The sequence below is a fragment of the Python bivittatus genome, unplaced genomic scaffold (genome assembly GCF_059951505.1).
Source record: "Python bivittatus isolate LINGU-HERP-01145 unplaced genomic scaffold, Pbiv_v1 ctg000980_np1212, whole genome shotgun sequence".
NCBI classification, from domain to species: Eukaryota; Metazoa; Chordata; class Lepidosauria; order Squamata; family Pythonidae; genus Python; species Python bivittatus.
Genome location: NW_028277125.1, coordinates 20,133,126 through 20,155,105, shown reverse-complemented (window position 1 = coordinate 20,155,105; position 21,980 = coordinate 20,133,126). Strand labels below are relative to the sequence as shown.

General features: G+C 37.1%; 1 protein-coding gene across 1 annotated transcript in view; it reads left to right on the top strand.

Annotated features, from left to right (window-relative positions):
* Window positions 1-669: 669 nt before the first annotated feature.
* Window positions 670-21,980, top strand: part of SCHIP1 (schwannomin interacting protein 1) — a 142,410-nt gene continuing 121,099 nt past the window's right edge. Inside the window, exon 1 of the mRNA XM_007432838.4 lies at window positions 670-845. Within this exon, the coding sequence (XP_007432900.1) occupies window positions 840-845 (6 nt within the window). The 5' untranslated portion in view covers window positions 670-839. The remainder of the gene's footprint in view (window positions 846-21,980) is intronic.

The window sequence follows — 21,980 nt, the reverse complement described above, 5'->3', positions numbered from 1 at the left end:
TTTGTCCCTTTTGTTATGTCTCATAGGTGGGGACTTTGTGAGATCATTTCAAAACAGGAAGGGTTTTTATTTTTAGTTTGTTTTAAAACTTAGTCTTTTTTTTTCTTAAAATAGATTTTATTATCCTGAAATCTCATTCCTAGGAATGTTTACTCCAGAATAAGTCCTTCTTTTCCTAGTGAGGATTATTTCTACATAAGCATGCATAGGATGGCCTCCTGTGGTATGAAACACACATATACCTGTGTACAAACATATTCACATACATTTTAAAATACACATACATTTTACTGCCTTTGAATCCACGTCACAGATTTTTCATTTTTATAAAAGCTGTAATGCAAAAGTCATGCCATATTAAACAGTTTGAAGCATATACTAGAAATAGTGAAAGGGAAGGAATCATGAATAATTCAAAAGAGACTCAGAGTTTGTCTTGCAAGGTTGATGAATGAAAAAGGCAAGGCTTTCGGACAGATCAGCTTATATTCTTTTAATGCTGTTGAAAGATCACCATCCATCTGGAGGGTTAAGGCAAGTTCATGCAACGTAATGAACCAGCTCGTCACTCCAAGAAAAGATTGCATTGAAATCTATTGGCACCAGGTTGGGTTCAGTGGGAGCCCGACAGCTGCCAAGTCTGCATGTTTGATGCCAAGTGAATTGGAATCTATTTTTGAACTCAACTTCCATATCCTAAAGGAATGGTTATCAAAAGGAAAGGGAGATGATGAACAATACTCTAGGCAGCCATACAAAGAACAGGACTCTATTTATTCCACTGAAATGACTGGAATTCTTTACAAAATGGCTTGAAAGAGAAGGTCTTTTCATAGAAGATGAATGTGAGTATTGCTAAAGTGTGGGGGGGGGGGGAGAGGAGAGAGAATGGTGTTTTCACATCATTTCAGGCTATAATAATGCTTTTTTTTTATTATTATTATTATTTCCCCTGAAAGTGACAATAGCCATGGAAGTAAATTGTTTAAACTGTGCAGGGACTAGTCGAGCCCTTTAGAATGAAACTTTTCCTTGGCTTTGTTCTTTAGTATGTCTGTGTATATTTTAGCTCAGGGTTTGAAGGGAATTTAAGATATGGCAACAAATAATGGCAGAGTCTGATGAACTATTGCAGATTTAGCACTCCTTAATTGTATCACAGCAGTACCTAATCTGCACGAAAGCAATTTTATTTTCAGAATTTAATATCTCTAAAGTGGCCGTTAAAAAAACATACCCTAGTTAGCTTTTTCAGCTTCTTTAAAGATCGGAAATAAATAGCAAATCTATGATTTCATGCAATTCGTATTCAGTTTTGCAGGCTTTGCAACTTTGACAGGTAGGAAAGCAAAATCCTCCAACTCTGCTCGTTTAGAAGAGCAATTGATAATTACAGAGCAAAATTGTGTTAGAATGGGAAATTTAAAAATTAAGCACAGTTTGAACAAACAGAATATCTGCAAGATGCATCTGGGAGTAAATCCTAAATGACTCTTTAAATGAGCTTCTCTCAGCTGGATTGATCTCTTCTGTTACTCATATTGTTTCTAAGTACTGGGTATGCACAATATCTTAAACTCTAGATTTTCCACTTTAGATGGACTGCTTTGTGATCCTGCAATTTTGGCACAGAAAATAGAACTGAGTAATGCAACGCGGCTAGATTTATACTGGTGCAAAATAAAAACCTTAATGCTCACTTCCAGCTAGTTTTGCACCCCACTGTAGCTAGTTAGATATATAATTGATTTATACTGAATTTGCATTTAAAAATTAGCTTCACAGTTCATCAGAGGAAATGCACTTGTAGATCAGCTTGTGCATGTTCTCATGAATCATTGCCTACTATTTGGATTATTTGTCCTTTGAAATCCATTAAGACAACATTAGCCTTTAGTTCCATGTGTCATTAAGCTCAATTTCCATAGGATCTGATGATTCAAGGAGAAATCTTGATTCCTTCCCTGCCCCACAAAAGACCTCTTCATTTTGCAACCTGTAAATATAAAAATAAATGCCACTAAAAATATCCTCTGACTTGGTTGTCTGACTACTATTTATAACACACTGGGCTGTGATTCCATGAGATAAAATGAAGGCAATGTCACAGCCCTCCAAAGTTCACAGTAACACAGTATTACTATTCAATATTATTTTTTCAATACTGCAGATGATAGGAGAATGAGAGTTTACCTACAACCATTTAATTTATGGTACAGAGAAGAGTTGAACTAAGAAATGTTTCATCTCCTAATTTACACTCTTAATTATTATGCTATTTATTATTCATTTTATGAGTAGTAAAACCATTACTTATTCAAACAAAGCAAAGTATGTGAATGAATAAGGGTATTTTCTAGTTTTCCATGAAAAATGGTAGAAAGCTTGTGTGTTTGATAGGTTTTTGTATATTATACATTAAGCAAAGTCGTGGCTCAGAATAAGTTGGAGAGCTATTTAGGTCAGGTCCAGCACCTTATTCATTATAGGCATTCATATTAAAGCATTCCTAAGAGACAGTTAACTAGCTTCACCTTGAACACATCCAGTGAAAGAAGGAGAGTCCACCACTGGTGAATTGTTCTTACTGTGTAGAGGTTTTATCCTAACCCTTAATTGAAATCTGCTCTCCTGTAACTTAGCCTTATTATTCCATGTTCACCACTCTAAAACAATAGAGAAAGAGGTCTTGGCTTCCTTGTATGTGACATCCTTCTAGATATTTGAAGAGTGCCATCATATTCCCCTGTCTTCCATTCCCAAGGTTAAAAATACCCAGTTCTTTACTCTTCATAAGACTTCGTTCTCATTGCCCTTTGAACCTGTTTCAATTTCTTAAAGTTAATACTCAGAACCGGATACAATACTGAGGAGTCCAACCACAGCAGATAAAGTATAGTTTCTATTATTTGGAAACTCTACTTCTGCTGATGAAGTCTAAAATCACATTTACCATTTTTGCATCATCATCACTCTGATGACCCATATTCAATTTGCAATCAACTGCAATTCTAAGATCTTTTTCACAAATACAATTACCATGCCATTTATGCCCCATCCAATTCCTATGGATTTGCTTTTTATTTCCTAAGTATGCATATATAGCTTTATATTAGACTTTTCCTTCTAATTCAATATTCATTTATTCATTGGGTGGGTGGAGAGTGAGAGAGAGGGGATAGATATTGTTCTAGAGCTACAGATTCTAGCTGAAGGAAATAACTTAATTGTTGTACACCTGGCAGCACAATTCTATGGAGCAGAATTCTATGGTTTAACATATCACATTAAGCTATTATGGGGCATGTCTGATTTTGGCTCAGCATGTTTTATGAACCCAGCCACTGTGGTTTGTAACTCATAGTTTATGGTGTTGGATGATGTGCAAACCAAAGATAAGCTGGGTTCACAAAAAATCCAGATGCAAAACACATAACACACTAACTGAATTTAGCTCTTACTCAATTTATAGTAGGGAAAGAGCACATACAGTATGTGAATCAATGTAATTTACAGATGTTTGATATTGATTGGATTACACTGCTCCCAGTTTTGCAATGTCTGCACATTATAGATTTTAACCAACTGAGATTTGAACACTAATCTGTATCAAAGCTTCAACACTTAATCCAAAAAAAACAAACTGATAATGCTGCATATCTTGGCACCATACTTAGGTGCCATCAAATCAGGGCAGAGCCTTAGCAGCTGTATGGGCAAATGCCAACTATATTGACCTGCCCCTGGTGATAATCCACAGCTTTTCCATCAACATTCCAGTCAACTCATGGATCCTACTATCCATCTACTATATATGTTCCAGATTTCTCAGTCTTGCCAATCAGTTTTTTTTTTCCTAGTCCATCATATGCTTAGTTTTTGCTTCCTGATCATCACCTCAAGGGAGCAATCAGGCTTCTTCACCCAGGCCTATTGATTGTTTCTTCTTGCAGTCTATTGGTACTCTTAGTAATTGTCTCCAAATCCATAATTTGAAGTCCTTTATCTTTGCTCTCACTCTTTCTCAATATCCAGCTTTCACAACAGCAGTGGTAGAGGATGCTACTTAACTAGAAACAAGCATTGGGCAGGGATTGTTTTTACAGTAGTTGATATGATGTCTGGATTGTAGTTGCTTTATTGTATGTTTTATAATTTTGTGAGATGTAATAGAATCTTTGGATAAGACAGCATACAAATAAGAGCACAAATGAATAAATTTTCCTTTATTAGATCTCTTACTTGATTTTTCTTGTCTAGTTCTATCTGAGCTGTGGATTGACTGAGATACTGTATTTTGCCTTGTCTTTTCTTGCCTGATGCTGAAAGTCTGTGTTCAGTCATCATACATCCCTTCTTGCTGGTTAAGATTTTTATTCTCTATCCTTTGCTGATTATCGTGACAGCTTGCTCTGAAAGCCACTTTAATTTTTCCTTTTAGAAATGTTGATTTTTTTTTTTCTGCTTCAGTTTTCACTGTGTCACTTATCTCTTCCCTTAAGATTCTCTTCTGAATAAGTTAAACATACTGATTTGTTCCTTACATTGATTTTATATTGTGAACATATGTCCTTCAGGTTGAATCTTGTTGGTACTCCTATTCTCTTTAATACTCTGAGTTATATATTTAACACCAGTAATTCATAGTCTATTCCACAATCTGCATCTGGAAATGTCCAGGTTGACTGGATTACATTTCTCCATCTTCTGTTTTTCATTTTTTAGAATAATTGAATCTAATGTCCATTCAGTAATGTACAGGTGTAGAATTATACTTATGGTGCTTGAAGCAGATGTTTAAAAAATGAACAAAGTAATTCTCTTCACAAAGTGCATGAATCTATTTCCTGCCTTATTGCATTTAGCCAATCCAAATCTTCCTATGATTCCGGGATTCTCAATTTTCCAACTTTTTGCAATCCAATCATCCATTAGTATTACTATGGCTACTTCTTTGACATGGCATTTAGCACTTCTTGCAATTTGCCAGAAAATTCTTCAGGGTCTTCCACCACTGAATCTGTAGAAAGGGTACTCATAACTGATGTTCACTGGATATTCATTGATTTGAATAGACATGAACCTTTTATTCACTGAATTACAGCCAAGCACTTACCTGCTTGAGTATCACTGCCAGCCTATTCCCTCATATGATCTAAAGCCAAACTGTAAATCTTGTAATCATATGATTTAAAGAACCCATTCTGGACCACTAAGCTTATTTATACCCTAAACATTCAACTCTGCTTCGATAATTTCAAGTTCTGTTCTATGCTTCTCACATTCCATGATCCAATTGTATGTTTCCATATAAAATGTGAAATAACCTTTTTAGTACTGGCATCATCAGTGAGGGCCCTGAATTCCTTATAGCATTGGTTAATCATAGTATCACCTCCAGGTCTATTCATGAAATTTTGACATTCTTCCTCAGTAACTAAAGAAGCATCTTCCAATCTCAGGATTTGGTGCCCAGAATTGTTTAAATGTTTGAGTCATATTCATACAAGCTTTTTGATAAGAGTATAGAAATGATTTTCTAATGCTTTCTTCTGGGTTTGATTCTGGAGTTCTTTCTCTTTAGTAGGCTGGTCCACTCATGCCTGCAGATCCCCACCTGCCCTTACCTCTTTGCTTTACTGTTTTCACTCCCACCAGCATTCCTCTCAGGATCAATGAAGCTACTAAACCCTCCCACCCTGTGAGAGTGGCAATCCCCTGGGAAGTTATGGAACCCAGTATCTCCATTCATTGTGATAAGCTTGAGTGACCGTCTTTTTAACTGTGATAATAAAAAGGCAGCATTATGGAGTTGCCAAAGGACAACAGAAGGGAATATGAAATCACCCATTCATCTTCTTGCCCATTTGGAATCTCACTGGCCCATGCAAAATGCCAAAGAACACTTTGTGCCATGACAAAACCTAGAGGGAGAGTGTGTGGATTGAAATCTGATATTAAAATGGGCACAGTTGCATGCTCAGAATCTGTACAGGCTAGGAGAACAACCAGACACTGAAATTTGCATAGCAGTTTCAGAAAAGATGGACATTGCAATGACTAATTCTGTTTTGTCCTATCAACAGCAATCAGTTTATTAAGTATGATAATTTAATATAACCTTTATGTTCAGAATGCCTTTAACCTTAGGTAAGAGATTTTGTGACAAACAAGGGAGGGCTTTTTCCTTAACACCATATTATTGAGCTTCCCAAAAGCATCTGTTCAGTCACTGTCAGAAATGGAGTGCTAAGGTTGATAAAGTCTGTGATTCAGTATTTGTATTAAGCTATTGTTGGTTTGACCATTATTTATGGAATAAATCACAATTGGCTGGATTCATACATTATGCTAAACAATAAACCATCGTTTATAAGCTACAGCAGCTAAATTTGCCTGATCCCTTAAACCAAAAGTCTTTTCATGTCTTGGCATGTTGTGTAAACTAGACCACTGTGTGATAGCTACAGAGTGAGCGGGGCTTATTCATTGGCTCCTCTCTAGTACATTTCTTTTACCAGATTCCATTTCCCTCCATGCACTGGAAGAGAAGATCTAAGCAGGGAGCCTACTGGGATCCTGAAAGAAGTAGATGTGAGGATAATAGAATCCTTGCTTTGCCTCCATCATGTTGAGAGTGGCAGATCCAAGTAAGAGGAGGAGTGTTAATTAGCAGATCTCCCGCCTTCATGCAAGTCTAATCATTGGGACGTCAGCTGAAATCTAAAGCCTACCAACAGACTGAAAGAAAGAAACCTCCCTTGCCTTCAGGGATAAAGGAGACTTTTCCACCCAGTTAATTACATAATTTCTATTGAATGAACTACAATTGGCTGGGTTCACAAAAGACACTCTGCTATAAACCACAGTTTACAATCAGTAATGGCTAGGGTCACACATCATGCTAAGGCAAAATCAGACAATGTTCCTTAGTGTGTTATATGAAGCAGGCTTCAATTTGATTAAGTATTTTTGTTTTACAGCAAAAAATGATAACTTGCTGCATCTGCTCAGCCTGTTTCTATGAGCGCTAAGAAAGTGGAGACAAGGGCTCAAACCCAAGCTTTAGTCCCAATGTCCCACCCACTTGGTCCTTGATTTTCTTGGGGTCTGATCATCTCAGAAAACCTGATTTGTTTTCTGATCATATCAAGGCTTTTCCTTGGGTTCAAGTAAACACAAACAATGGCAGATTCTATCAAGCTGCCCCTTTTGATGGGGACTAATTATGTGGAATAGGTGTGATGTGGATAAGGCAAAATGCATGCATAAATTTATTATGTGTTAGAGTAATTCAGTGAGGTCCCTGATTTTCTTCAAACCATCAAAGTAATCTCCAATTGCTTCTTTATTATAAAAATCTACAAAAATGACTCATTAATCATGCATAATTAATAATTTCCTATATCATTTTTGCAACCATCCTCCAGATATGTTGGGCTACAAATCCTAGAATTCCTAACCAGCATTGGCAATACCGATTTATTCTATTTAAAAAAAAAAAAAGTTAGGGCTCCTGCTTTTCTTTTCTCTGTGCACGCAGGGTCAATGATTCAGACTATAAAATCAGGAGACATTATTGAATGAGCCAGGAATGAAAAGGAAACAGACTTTTAAAGTGGCCTTTTCTAATTAGATTTGTAGGCAGCTCTCATTGTCAATTGGTGTCTCTGTCCCTAACAATATGATCCAGGGAAATCAAAGTAACCAAGCCCTGTGTGGAATATCTGATGCATTTGACTAGTTATATGGATGTGAAATATATACATACAATTTGCAATCTGATTTCCCTACACCCCCTCTCTCAACCCCTGAACAAAGCTCCCTTAGTTTGAAATGGTTGCAATCCTATCTGAAAGATAATCTATATTTCATCATAAGCACAATTCATATTTGCCTGAATCCTTTTGCAAAGAGAGATCTGCTGATTACTGAAGGGACAATACCAGGAAATTGATGCAACTCATGCAAGCTACTTGGTACAGCTAATTCTCAAGAAGATTAGCTCTCAGCCCTAGCTCATTAGATGGCCTAAATGACCCTTCTAAATCTATGATTCTCTCTTTGCAGCAAAGTGATCATGCAGCTTATTAGGATAAGACTGGTCCTTTATGTATCACTTCAGGCTTTCAAATAATTATTCCATTACAAAGGAAAGATTGCTTTGGGCAATGTATATTGATATACGAAGGCTGGGTTCATCTCACCAAACTAAACCATGGTTTATATTCACCACACGCAGTAAAATACGTTATGGTAACTGAGCACATGTATGTTGAACCATTAGCTAAAGTTCATAAACCATACTGGTTGGAATTGCTGATTATGCAAAACCAAAGAAACCACATGATGTCTTAGTGTTTCTAGTCCATGTAGCCTAGTGTTGTTTACTCAAAATAGCAGTAGTTGTTTAAGACCTCAGACAGGAGTCTTTCCCATTAACTGTAGGCCAGTGGCATCCCCAGGACAATCTCCAAGATGGTGGTTACAGCCACACAACTGAAGCCCTCCTTTTGTACATGCATGCAAGATCAACACACATATAAAAGTGACAGTGCTTCAATTGTGCTGCCCAACTACCCTTATGACTTTTTTTTTGCTCCCACATGGACATTGCTGCTGTAAGCTGGTCTTTTTAAGCTGTAAATGTAAGGAATTGAGTCCACAGACCCTTTTGGGCTCCTCCTTGTCTAGTAAAGTACCATATTCTAATCATCTGTATGCTGTATTCTTTTAGCTTTTGCAGAGAGCAGGTCCCAGAGATTTTCAGGTCATGTGTGTGCTGGAGAAAAAGACTATGTAGTTTCTGGTAGATCTAGATCCTCTAATATCCAGATCTAATGAAGGGCAAAATGAATCCCAGATACGCAAGTCAGGATTCCCATTTCAGTCAAAGCCACTTTTTGTTTTAACCATATTATCATCTGAACAAATGTTGATAATGCTGATAGGCAACTTAAAGAAGAGCAGAAGCAGCATTAATGTAGTTTGTATTTCACAATAATCTCAGAGAATGATAAAGCAGTTTTCTGGTGTGTCCTTTGTATCCTTTCAGAAACAGCTTCTGGATGTGCTAGAATTAACATGCATGAATTCCTGTGCTTTGTAATCAGATTAAACCTCTAAGGCTACTGGCAATTGTTTTCACTCATACACGTGCCATTAAACAGCTGCTAATGTGTGTGGTACAGGGGGCTGACACATGATTCAGGAATACTAATAGCCCTGCATAGTTATAGTCATCACCCAGGAATTTGGACTTTCTCTGCATGTGTGTATGTGCATGTTTTAAAGGACTCTAACTCTTATAGGATTCATGCACTGTACAAAGGTGCGATTTAACCATGGTTTATTAAAGTATGGTTAATTGACTAAATCATGTGCAGCTCAACTGACTTAACAAAGTAGACCTTCAGTAAATGAACCCTATTGTTGAATCAGGCATCCATGTAAGCACAGAGGAGATATGTACTTGAATAATATTTGATTAGATAAGCACATATGGAATTGTAACTGTTTACTGTTATAATGGTATATTAACACTTTTTGTTGTTGTTGTATTTTTTCATTTTTATGTTAAAACACTTTTATGTATTTTTTCCTTCTTTTGTAATCAAAAGCTTTTAAAAGAATTTTATAGAAACTTAAAAGCACAGTCATAGGAGAAATTGCCCTAAAATCAAAAAGCTGTGTTTACATGAAGCACTTACAGTACTCCCTACCAATATACCTGAATATAGTATGTTTACACAAATGGTTAATCTAACCAGGACCAGTGTATACTGGTGCTGTCTTCTTAATTTCTTAGCAGGAAATAACTATACTAACATCATTACTGCATTCTCTATCACTCTATTTAAATATATTTGTGGAGGGGCAGGGAGGCAAGCTGTCCAACATACTGCAAACCAGCAACCTGTAAATCTACACAATCTTACATCCTATGTCAAATCAATAGCCTGCTGACATGCTGATAGTTCTTCAGGTCCAGCTGTCAGTTATGTTTTAAGATATCCTGCAGAACTAAAACTTCATCCTGCTTTCAAGGTATAAATACAGTCAGTTTGTCTCAACAAAGCGGTTTTCTTTGCAGTCCAGCAAAACAGAAAGCCTGCACTATGGAACCAGAGTAAATGAAATTTTGTCACACAACTCTGCTGTTTTTACTATGCAGGTCAGCGTGTATTGTGAGAAAAGGTATGAAACTGATACAGTTGTGATTCTCAGTTGCTTTTATCATTCTTTTTATATTAACATCTTCACCCCAATCTGTGACCAGGCATTTTAATTATCTAGTTTAAATATTGGTTTATTGTGAATTTTTGTAGGAAATTATCCAAAGTTGATCACTGATTGCAAAGATCTTATAATGCAGGCAAAGCAGTTGCTCTTAACAAACTGTTAGCCCATTGAGTCCAATCAGGCAGTCTAGAGGACAATGTGAACACCAGATAATAAAGGAGTTGGTAATAAATGTCCCAGATGATCAATTTATATGCATGCTGCATGTGCTTGGCAGTTAAATGTTATTTCTTTGATTGAATATGACTATAGGTTCCTTGGAGCTACAGAAACAGGTTTTTGCTTTTTCTTAAACAGTGTTTCTCAACCTCAGCAACTTTAAAATGAGTGGACTTCAACTCCTAGAATTCCTTAGCCAGGATGTTATCCTCTTAAAATGCTGAGGTTAGCATGTCAGCAAGTAATGTTCCTGTTTGAACATGTATAGGAATGGATAGTTTGCATGTGTGCTTGGTTTATTTTTGCTGTACCTAGTACAGGGTATATTTAAGAAAGCATGTACTCAGCATAATCATAGTTCCCTCAAATATACTAGAGTTCTCTTGGCAAGTCTCCGGTAGATATCAGTTACCAATGAGGGTAGCCGGCAGTCTTTTTTTTTTGTTTGTTTCATCAATTTCCCAAGAAGTGGGAATAGCAGTATTTCGTCAATTTCTTCCTTTTTCTGGTACCATGGTAGGTGGATACTCAAGAGATATGACTTTAGGGCTTCTATGACAGCTGAGTTCTAAGAACATAGTTGGGTTCTCAGAATTTTTTCCTGTGTCCAAACAGAACTTCTTGCTTTTGATTCTGTTTCCCCAAAAGATGAGGAGTTACATCTGTTTTCATAGGTCAGGGTTGTAGATATTTAAATCTAATTTTTCCTCTTTGTAAACAAACCTTTTGGTTGTGCATTTTTCAAAATCATTCTGTACTTTTTTTGCTTATATGTATTTTAGACTCTGCTTCTTCCATGTTCAAGAAATAACAGACATTTGCAAAAGAGAAATAAAAGTGAGATCCAGTGTGCTGTAGTGGTTAAAATCAGAAGAATCCGCAAGATACAATACTTTTGTCAAAATGATAAAAACAGTGTTGCTTCACAAACTCCAACACTTTTGTACATGTGCGCAAAATACAATGCATGTTCAAAAAGATGGATTTTGTGACATGACAACGCAATGCTGCTTTTGCCATTCTCCCCCTGCAGACCCCTCTGGTTAAGATATTAAACCGGGACTGGAGGAACTTTCAACCACCTTCAGTTCACCTTCAGCCATGAAAACTCCCTGGGTAACTTTTGGCCAATTATTTTATCTCAGACCAACTTATTCCACAGAATTTTTCACTGTGTCTTGAATTCCTCAAGGAAAGATGGGATATATATCTATCAAACAAATACCATTTAATGTGAATTATTCCCACAGGTGGTACTGGATATTCACAATCTCCCACACTGCATTCTTCCTATTGTTAGGCTGCTATGCTTACTTTAAAAAAAGAAAAAAATCATACATAATTTTCACTGAAATTAACGGAAAATTAAAATAAGTTTGCAATTGTAAGCATACTTACAATGTGTATACTTTTTATACTTACAAACTAGCTTGGTTAAATCAATGCTCTTTCTTTAGAAAGAGTGTTGATATGAATACACACTATTTTTTCTCTTTCAGAAGTCTAACATATTGTCTTGGCATTGGTGGCCAGCCAATAAGCAGTAGATTCTGGGTTGGGGAGACAACAGGCTCACACCAGGAAAAATGCCAAAGAAATTTTATTGGGCATAAATTAAGCGAGTTACAGAGGAAATTAGGTGCTATATCAGACTATGTTCTTTCAGTTTGTCAGGAACTCCTGAACTCTTTTTTCCTGCTGGTACATCTTATCAGGGACTTGGTCACAACTCAGACAGTTGACTATCTGCCTAAATTATCCCAAAACTGTCATTAGTGTGCCACTGCTTATCCATTCTTCTCCAGGTGTTGGACAAAGGCAGTGTTTCTCAACTTTGGCCCCTTTAAGCTATGTGGACTTCAACTCCCCGAATTCCCCAGCCAGCCATGGGTTCTGGAAGTTGAAGTCCACACAGCTTAAAGCAGCCAAGGTTGAGAAACACTGGATTAAGGAGTACATATTGTTCTTTTTACCTTAATTGTTCTGAATTGTAATACAGAAGGGAGGCTCAAAGGTGAATGTGATTATAGAACAATAATATACAATTGGTAAAGCTTGCTTAGTAATTCTAAGTGCAGGCATGGAGGTATCTATTTGATATGTGCAAAGAGAAAAAAGTGAACCTCACCATTACACCTCTTTGCCATTCCTTCCACAATGACACTACATAGGAAAAAAAAATGTAGAACAAAACTTTCCATCCCCTGAATTTTACTTTTTCCCTTTTGCCCCCTTTAATGCTTTTTATGATGCCACCACCAAGAGCCAAGACCATTGATTTAATGGTCAAAGTGCTGGACTAAAAATCAGGAGACTGTGAGTACTAGTCCTCCCTTAGGTATGAAAGCTGGCTGGGTGACTTTGGGCCAGTCACACTCTCTCAGTGCACAATATATTGAATTACATCATCTCCAGCCAACATAATCAATAGCCTTCTTAGTTGGAGACAAAATGAATTATAATCAAGCACATCTAGAGAAAACTCAATTACAGAAAGTTAAACAAAGCTAGGTTAAAATACATGGCAAAATAGTAGACCTTTCCATTCATCCAGTTTGCGTTCAGAAGTTGAATTGGATCCCCTCCAGCAAATATTATATGATCCAATTACAATCATATTCTTACAGAAGCTCTGTGTATGTTTGCTTTATACACCAAACTTGCTTCAAATGCAGTTGCATAGAAATCTCGCACTATTTTTTTTGCATGGATGCAATACACAATAGAGCATCTCTGTCTACAGAATTAAAAAAGAGAAGCAACACTTCCACATATTTTTTTTCTAGGTAGGATTTTGCATTCATATTTATTGTTTACACTATAGTCTAACTCAGGGGTTGGCAAACTTTTCCTGCCCCTCCTCCACAGGTGCATCTGACAAGTCTGCTGGCCAAGGTGTACATCAGCCATTGAATGGTGCCGACCTGCCAGCAAGGGCAGTGATTGGCATGGCTGCTGTCCAATATGCCCTGCCCCCAGCCTTCAGTCCCGCCCTTACCCTAGAAGCTCAGCTGAGGCTCAGGGCTGGTGATCTGCCACCTCCCACGTATCCATACTTAGCTCATGGGCCATATGAAAACAGGTGGTGAGCCAGATTTGGCCCACAGGCCATAGTTTGCTGACCCCCAGCCTAAATATTAATATAAAATTGAATCAATATTTTGTTGGGAAACTTTATCTTTATTTGTGGCAACATTCTCTGGTTAGCGAGAGCAGACAGAAACATGAATATTGTCTTCGGGTGACATGCTAAGCCCTAAACTAACCAGTAGGGGCTGTTTGGTTTGGGGCACAAACCGGGAATGAGAACTGCCTCTAGTCTCTAAGAAGATCTATAAAGTCTAGTGCTCCAAAATGCAAGCCCAACTAAAATGATTGTGCATTTCTTTTGGAATCTGCCCTAAATAAATCACAAAAATAAAGAAAATGAATGTATTAATGAGAAAACAGCTAAGGCATGTGAAATATATTAGACATATGCCACAAATACACTTTTTGCAGTTTCTGATTAGGCATGTACAAAAGTATTATGTGCCCTATATTCAGATGGCACATTAAATCCAAGCTAAACAATGGCTGTTTGCCAGCTGTGTTGTCTGTGGGAGGTGAGGGGATGAGGGGAGGGAAGAGGCACAAGTAGTTGCATTTCATGCTTAATGATGCATAAATACAGTCGGTAGCCTTTCTGGATATCATGTTATACTGTATCATGCTTTATTTAAGCATGGTTTAGTGAATAAACCATAATTGGCTGGGTTTGCATTCTTGTGGCCTTTAGTTAGTTGTTGATCAGTATAATTTAACATTTATTTGCTAGAAAGTAAGATTTGCTAACTATTTTCTTTGAAATTGCAAGACCTGTCTTGGCTTTAAGTTCACACACCCTTGGGAAGCTTTACTGAAAGATAAAGTTTCCCGACAAAATATTTTGACAGGGAAGCATTATCTAATCTGAAAGAGAATGCTGGTGAATCAAATACGTATAATTTTCAACGGAATAACATTTTATCATACAGTATAGGCCGAATGACATTCAGGAAAAGTTTATCACTAGAGAATCACAATGAATTGGACAGAAACCATCCTGAATTTCTTTGCCTGACATCTGATGAAGCTGGCTAACTGAAACTAGCACTAGAAAGAACCATAGAAACTAAGCTATCAGAGGCATTGATTGTGTGTGTGTGATTTTAGATAACAGGCCTCCAGTTAGTATAAGAAAGTTGTGAAAAGAGTGACTCAAAACAATGCAGAGTAATACTGTTCTAAACTACCATGAGTTGCAAGATTCAGTGATATATAAATTTAATAAATAAGCCCCAAAGTCCGATGGTACCTACATTAAAAGGTACTTACATTTTATCTCAAGAATGTAGATATCAGTAAAAAAAAAAATTGAAATAATAATATAGCATTATCTCAGGTTACCTGTAAATTTTAACATGAATTGTTAAGGAAATAATTTAGTTAGAAAACACATAAAAGGAAATTTAAGCAAAAGCCATTTCAGGTCAGCTCATCCCTTCTTGCTAGTGTCTCAGACCTGGCAAGCAAAAGAAATGTAGAAATGTGTTAATCTTTTAATGAGGAAAATGCTCTGCAATGCAAATCTACTTTTGAATTTGTTATATATACAATTAGCCTATTTTAACCCATGATAGGTTTGTGCTTTAGTAAAAATCATTTGTATCCAAAAATGATTTAAATATAAATCCTGTGAATCTAAGACCATTTTTACATATTATACTTGTTAATAGTTTGGGTGTTTTGTTTTTATTTTTGAAGGCATTTCCTTTCAGCCTCTTGGGTGGAGAAGCCCAGCATGTGGTGTCTGTGTAAACATTTGCCAAATAAGAAGTATCAAGGAAAAAATATGCTAGAGAACAACCTATAACATTTTAAAGCAAAAAATAAAGATTTCATAGTGATAACGTGTCAGAATCCTCATACTGTTAGTATCCACATTCCTATTTACACTTTCAATCTAGCTGGTTTATAGCATAATTACATATGTGTAAAGCAATAACTTTTAAACACCCTTTCTCTTTGTATTCGTTTTTCTTAAGCAATTTATCTCTCTTCCTTTTGTGCATTTGCCCCTTTACAGCTGACTATGCAATGACAGATCGTGGTTTACAGAAGGGTAATTACAGGAAAGCACTTTGAAATGTTGTGAATAAGAAATGATATGTGCATGTTTTTAAATAAAATAATGCATTGGATAATGCACATATTTATCTACAAAAATATTAATCCTTCAAAATAGTCCTTTAAAATGTGAAAATGTTATGCAAGGGAAAATACAGAAGCCAATAACATTGATGCCTCCTTAGTAGCTACCTTGGTAACCCGCCAAAGCCTTGAAACAGAGGGAAAGAGAAGATAAAATTTATGATAGAGTGGATCACAGCACACTGGAGGAGATGAGAAATAGAAGGCAAACATATAGCAAGCCGTATCTCTTTGTAGGCTGCTTGGTTCTCATGAGTTCCAAACATGTAGGCCAGCCAGCCTGGTCCTTAGAGTCCAGGTGTGAGCTGAATGATGAAATATTGTCAGCTCCAGTCTGAAGGGGAAACTTTGCTAATAGGTTGGAAGGACTGCACCAGGAGAAGACGTATGGCCAGGTCAAGTACAATCATACACCCCATGAATTAATTAAAATATCAAAGTGACGAGTGCATGCTTATTCAGTAAAATTTTGTTCTAACAAGCTAATGGGTGGAAGGATTATTTGGGAATGTCCATTGAACTGAAGAGGAGAGCATCATGGGAATTTACATCATTTGTGGGATGACGTTGTCAGACAAATAATGCAATATTCATCAACCAAAAGGTAAAAGAGGGAAATAGAACAGGTATACTGGACTTATTAACAGGGAAGAAATGGTTGAGGAAGTAGAAATTGTAAGTACACTGAGAGAGTATGACCATGTGATCCTAGAGTTCATCATGTTACAAGTAGGGAGAACCAAAAGTAGTGTTTAGCGTTCTAGTTTTCAAGGGGGCTGACTTCTATAAGCTGAGGGAAAAAATAGGAAGAATTCCATGGATGGAAATCCTGAAAGGAGAAACAGTTCAGCATGGTTGGGAAATTCTGAAAATTGAGATAATTAAGCTCCAAACAATACCAGAGAAAAAGGAAAATGGGATATCGTTGATGGAACTGTCGTGGTTGCATAAAGAGCTGTCAGATAAACTGATAAACAAAAGGAAAAGTTTAAAAAATGAAAAGAGGGACATATAACAAAGGCATATAAAAATGTATCAAGAAAGAGTCTGAATCTGTAAGGATGGGGTCAGGAAGGTTAAGTCTTAGAATAAGCTGCGATTTGTAATGAACACCAAAAGTAACAAAAACAGTCCTTTGGGTATGTGCTGTCACTCCTTCAAGGTAATCCCAGTCAGGAAACAGCCTCCACAAGTTCTTTTTTATGCTTTTCTCATTTTCTGAGCTTAAAACAGGTTTTTGTTTTGGTAACTTCTACTTCATAGTTTCTCCAAGTCCACCTCTGTGGCTCTCTACACCACTTCTCCTGTTAGACTCAGTCTCCCCTCCTACATACAAAGAAAACATCCAAACAGAGTCATGAGAATGAATTGAAGATTCCCTCTACCAGCCCCTACCCTTTTGCATTTCTCCAAGATCGCTACACAAGTCCTACAGCGTAGATGCAGAAGGAGTAGGCAGTTCCTCTCTCTCTTTCCACTGGTGCCTGGGCCAATTCCCACTACCTTCATCTGGCAGCCCCCCAGTCTACCCAACAAATGATGTAGCCCAGAGGTGGATGGAGCTGGGAAGCCCCTCCTCTCATCCGGCTGCATGTTAGCCTGTTCTGGGGACCCTGTCATGCTGAGAGTCATGGAGTCCTCTTTATCCTGGGATCCACAGTTACTTTGTAGTGGTAATAGTTCACATAGATGGGGCTTTCTTGGGAGCTTTAGATTAACATGCATAGATGTCTGTTGTGCTTTCCCATGAATTCTCTGATTCCAGATAGCCCTTCCAGTAAATCAAATATTCCAACCACTTCTCTTTGCATTTAGAGTTCAGAATAACTTCTACTGTATATAATACTCTTCCTCCCCATTCACCAGAATGGGAGGAGGCAGAACTATTTTAGAACGTAAGCTGCGGGGTGGAGTGGGGGCTTCTGCAAAAGTAGCAATTGATGGAAAACATGTCATGGTGTAACACTTCTTCTTTTAAAGGTAGGAGAACATATAAATGGCCATTGTGAATCAGCTGTCCACCATCTGAAATGAAAGGGAAAGAATCAGTCTGTGGATCTTTCTGGAAGTCATCCTTTCCCCTCTTTCTCTACCTAGAGAATGACTCCAACTGTAACATATGAGACATCAATTTTCACTACAAATTGGCAGGTGGGATCTGGGTGTCCAAGTAGTGGTAGTGAAGAGAATTCAAATCCTGAAACACTGCTTGCTCTTGAGTAGGCCATATAGATTTACATCCTTTCTTTAGGATTTGAGGCAACAGTCTTCTATAGGCTGCAAAATTAGGGATGAACTTTCTTATATAAATAAGCTAAGCCTAGAAGATTATATATATCCTTCACATTTTAGGTGGCTACATGAAAGTATGGATGGTAACTTTCCAGGTACCTATGCCTTCAGTAGAGATCCAGCAGACTGCAAATTACTGTGGCTTTCTACATGTGTGGAACAAGAGGAAAATCATGGAAACAGTTGTTTAGCTGATGGCAAGATGGTGAGGGACAATAGGGAGAGGAATGAACTGTTTAAATCCTAATTTGCATCTGTCCTTCTACAATAGGAAAACCTAATCCAACCAGTCAGAAGCCATACCAGAAGAGAAATTCGGGTCAAAATAGGCAAGGAGGTGATGAGAAAACATCTAGGTGCTTTAAATGAATTCAAATTACTGGGGCCAGATGGATTATATTCCAGGATGTTAAGGGTTCTGGTGGATGAATCTCAGCACTGAGCCCTGCGGCACCCCACAAAGCAGAGACCATGGGCTGGACCTCTCCCCCTATCAATAGAGACTAGAACTGACCCCAGAGAAAGGAGGAAAATCAGCACAAAACAGTACTACCAATCCCCAAACCCCCAATCCATTCCATTAGGATACCATGATCATTGGTATTGAAAGCCATTGAGAGGTCAGAAGAGCAAGGATGGACACACCATATCCATCCTGCTCATGCCAGAGTTCAACTAGAAGGGTAGAGATTTTCCACTAAAGTTTGGACAGCCATTTGTCTGGGATGGTCTGAGGATTCCTCCTCTGGGCAGTGGGTGGGACCTCCAAGTTTCTTCTACCCCTAGATTCTATGATTCCATGACCCAATGAAAATTCACCATTTTATGTCATTTGCAGAACAAACCATTACAAAATTGGCACAAATGACATTGTTTGCAAAATGATTTAATTACATGAATGACATAAATTTATATACATATCTTCATGTAAATGATGCAGTCATTATTCAAATGATGCAAATTGCAGCCAAAATTTGATCCACAGCATGCAAAATCCATTGCATGGAGGTCCCATAAAATGAAGTTTTCCCTTATACACTTCTTATTTTTAGAGTGTGTGCTTCCATGCTGCCTCCTTCCCAATGCATTAAAGTAAGAGGTTAATTATATACAGCCTTGCTGTTGTTTTAGTTTTCACTGACTCTAAAGGTATTTTAAGCTGAGCTATCAGAGGAAACATGCATTAATGTTTAACACTGCTTCCATGTCCAACAAGAAGTGGTGTGGAGGAGGAATATTACCACGATGTGACAATATGTGCTTTCCTTAATGATAAGAACGCTGTGATTTCTTACTGGCTGAGTCACTCCAGTTACTGATACATGCACATTAACAAACTCTTTAGACCAGAAAAAGACATTCTGTCTCAAAAGTGCATTCTGAGAGATAGTTCGGAAAACCTTAATGCATCTGCTATTCTTCATAAAAGCAATTAAAAATAATTTGGCTTGACATCAGAAACTCTAAATGAGATTATGAAAAACTGAAGGAAATCTCTGGTTTAATAACCATTATATTTGATACCTATTACATTCTCTTTTCTGTACACCAAATTGCAAAATATTTTGCTACACACATCTAAACAAGCTGCGCTATGTTCCTGCCATCATTTTCTTTCCTCTTGATAGCCTAGAACAGTCCACGCATCTTAAAGTTGCCAAGATTGAGAAGCTGGCCTAGAATATTGACACCTGATTTTGCCAAAGGCATAGTCAACAAGACAGTGTTACATCAGGAAAAGGAACATTATCATTTAATCATACTGCTTATTAAGGCATCTTGGGTCAGTCACTGTGTCTCAGATTAACATATCGAATTTTGATACAAAGACAAGATAAAAAAGAGGAACCACATACACTATCATTGGCTTCTTGGAGAAAAAAATAAAATAGGAATATAGCCAACATCGTTGTCATGACAATCCTTTATATGGTATCAGAGAGTTCTTACAAGAGAACTCCCAAAACATCTGAAGCTTGGCTCTGCTAAGAGTTTAATTAAGGAAAAAGGTTATCGTGAATGGACCAAAATCCTTTTTGCAGCTTCAGGTTTTTAAAAAGATCCTCACGTGGGATTATTCCATCATAAATGGATGGAAGTGGAATGTTTAAGCTCTCCCAGGCAATCCAGAAAGGGTCCTTGTGCCCTTATATTACAGTAAAAAATAATAATGGAGTCATTTGCACCCTGCAGCTGCAGATATAATGTACCGTGTGATTTTATCTTTAAAGTAGCCAAAGTGAGATGAAGCTTTTCTTGAAAAATAATTGCAAGTCAGAAACCTCTCCAGATCTGCTGAAAATCACACAAAGATCTCCCAGTACATTTCAGTTAACTTCTGCTTGTCTTTGGTAAAAGACATATCCATGAAGATATCAAGGACCCTCATAAATTTGGAAAAATGTATTTTAGTAACTTGTAATTAAGCCACATTGGTTTAATGAGATGAAAACAGGACACAAAAGCAATTGCCTTCTTCCGCTGGTACACAGAGACGGTGATCATCAAGAAATATCTTTAAAAAGCCATGCAAATGATCTGCCAAAATGAAATTTATTGCCACACAAACATCATTTCAAACAACATTCATTCTGAACTGTTTACCAGGTCAAAAATTGTGTCCATAAATGTACATATCTCATGGAGTGGTATACAATGAAATATAATGGGTTGATTGAAGGACAAACTGGATGGAGGTGCTATTAGCAGGTAATTTCTAGGTTCAGATAAAGAGGAGGCAAACTGCCCTGGACAGAGTTGCATTCCCCTTAAAGACCATATATGTAGCCCAAAGTCATACCTGGATTCAGTCTTATCAATGGAAGTAAAGAGGTTGTTGTTTTAGGAATATCTAAAGTGGCTCTTTTTGGATGAGAATAGGTTGTCCACAGATATCTACATACTTATGTCTAGACCACTGTAATGTGTTCTTCATGGGCTGGCTTTGAAGAGAATTTAGACGTTTCAACTGCAGAACACCATCACCCATTTACTGACATAGATGCAAAGTTGAATTCGTATTAATTTCTATCTGCTTTAACCGTTTATTCAGTTCTATTATTTGTGTCAACTTGTACAGTCTAAACGTCTTGAGCCCCAGGCTCTTGCTGGATTTTCCCCCTCGGTGTCATCCAGACCCTCCTTTAAGATTTTCCGAAGGGTTTGCTCATGGCATTCCAATGGACAAGGAACAGAGTATGTGGTTTATTGATGATTGACTTGAAATTGTAGGGTTACGTGGAAAAGTTCCATCTAAAAGAAACATTAGAAATTGTGCATATAAAAGTGCTGATAGTAGGAAAAGAGGTATGCAAGCACATGTACATTAGTGAAAGATACATATAAAATGCATATGCTAGGGAATGTTAAGTATGGCAACAAATGCAGATTGTGTTGTTGATTCTAAAAAGTCACAGAAGAATTGACAGAGCAAACTAATACTGAATGCATGACATATTGCCACCCAGAGTCGCTTTGTGTGAAATGGGCAGTTATGTAAATGTGATATATAAATTAATAAATAAATAATGATACAACCTATGTTCAATATGATCTGCATATCATTTATAAGTAGCACATTGTCTCTTAATTATGGCAGTTGGTTGCTATTATTGGTGAGAGCTGCGAATAGATACTATTTCAGTGACGGCGTGCTTTTTATATATATATACACACACACACACACACACACATTTCTTTTATATTTACTACATTGAAATGTATTTAATATACTGTATATATATTTCAATGTAGTAAAAATATACATAAGAAATAAAAGCAAAGATAGAAAATAAGAAATAGAGAAAAATAAAAGAAATAAGAAAAATAAAAAAACCTACAGTTATGCCTTCCACCTTTCTATAGAGTAATTGTCATCTTAATCTTTCCCCCAATGTTGTCATCTCTCTTTAATTCCCAAATCCCAAAATCGTCAATTTGCTTTTATCTTCTTTTAACAAAAAGTTCTTATAAGTTTCCAGTCTCTCAAAAAAGTC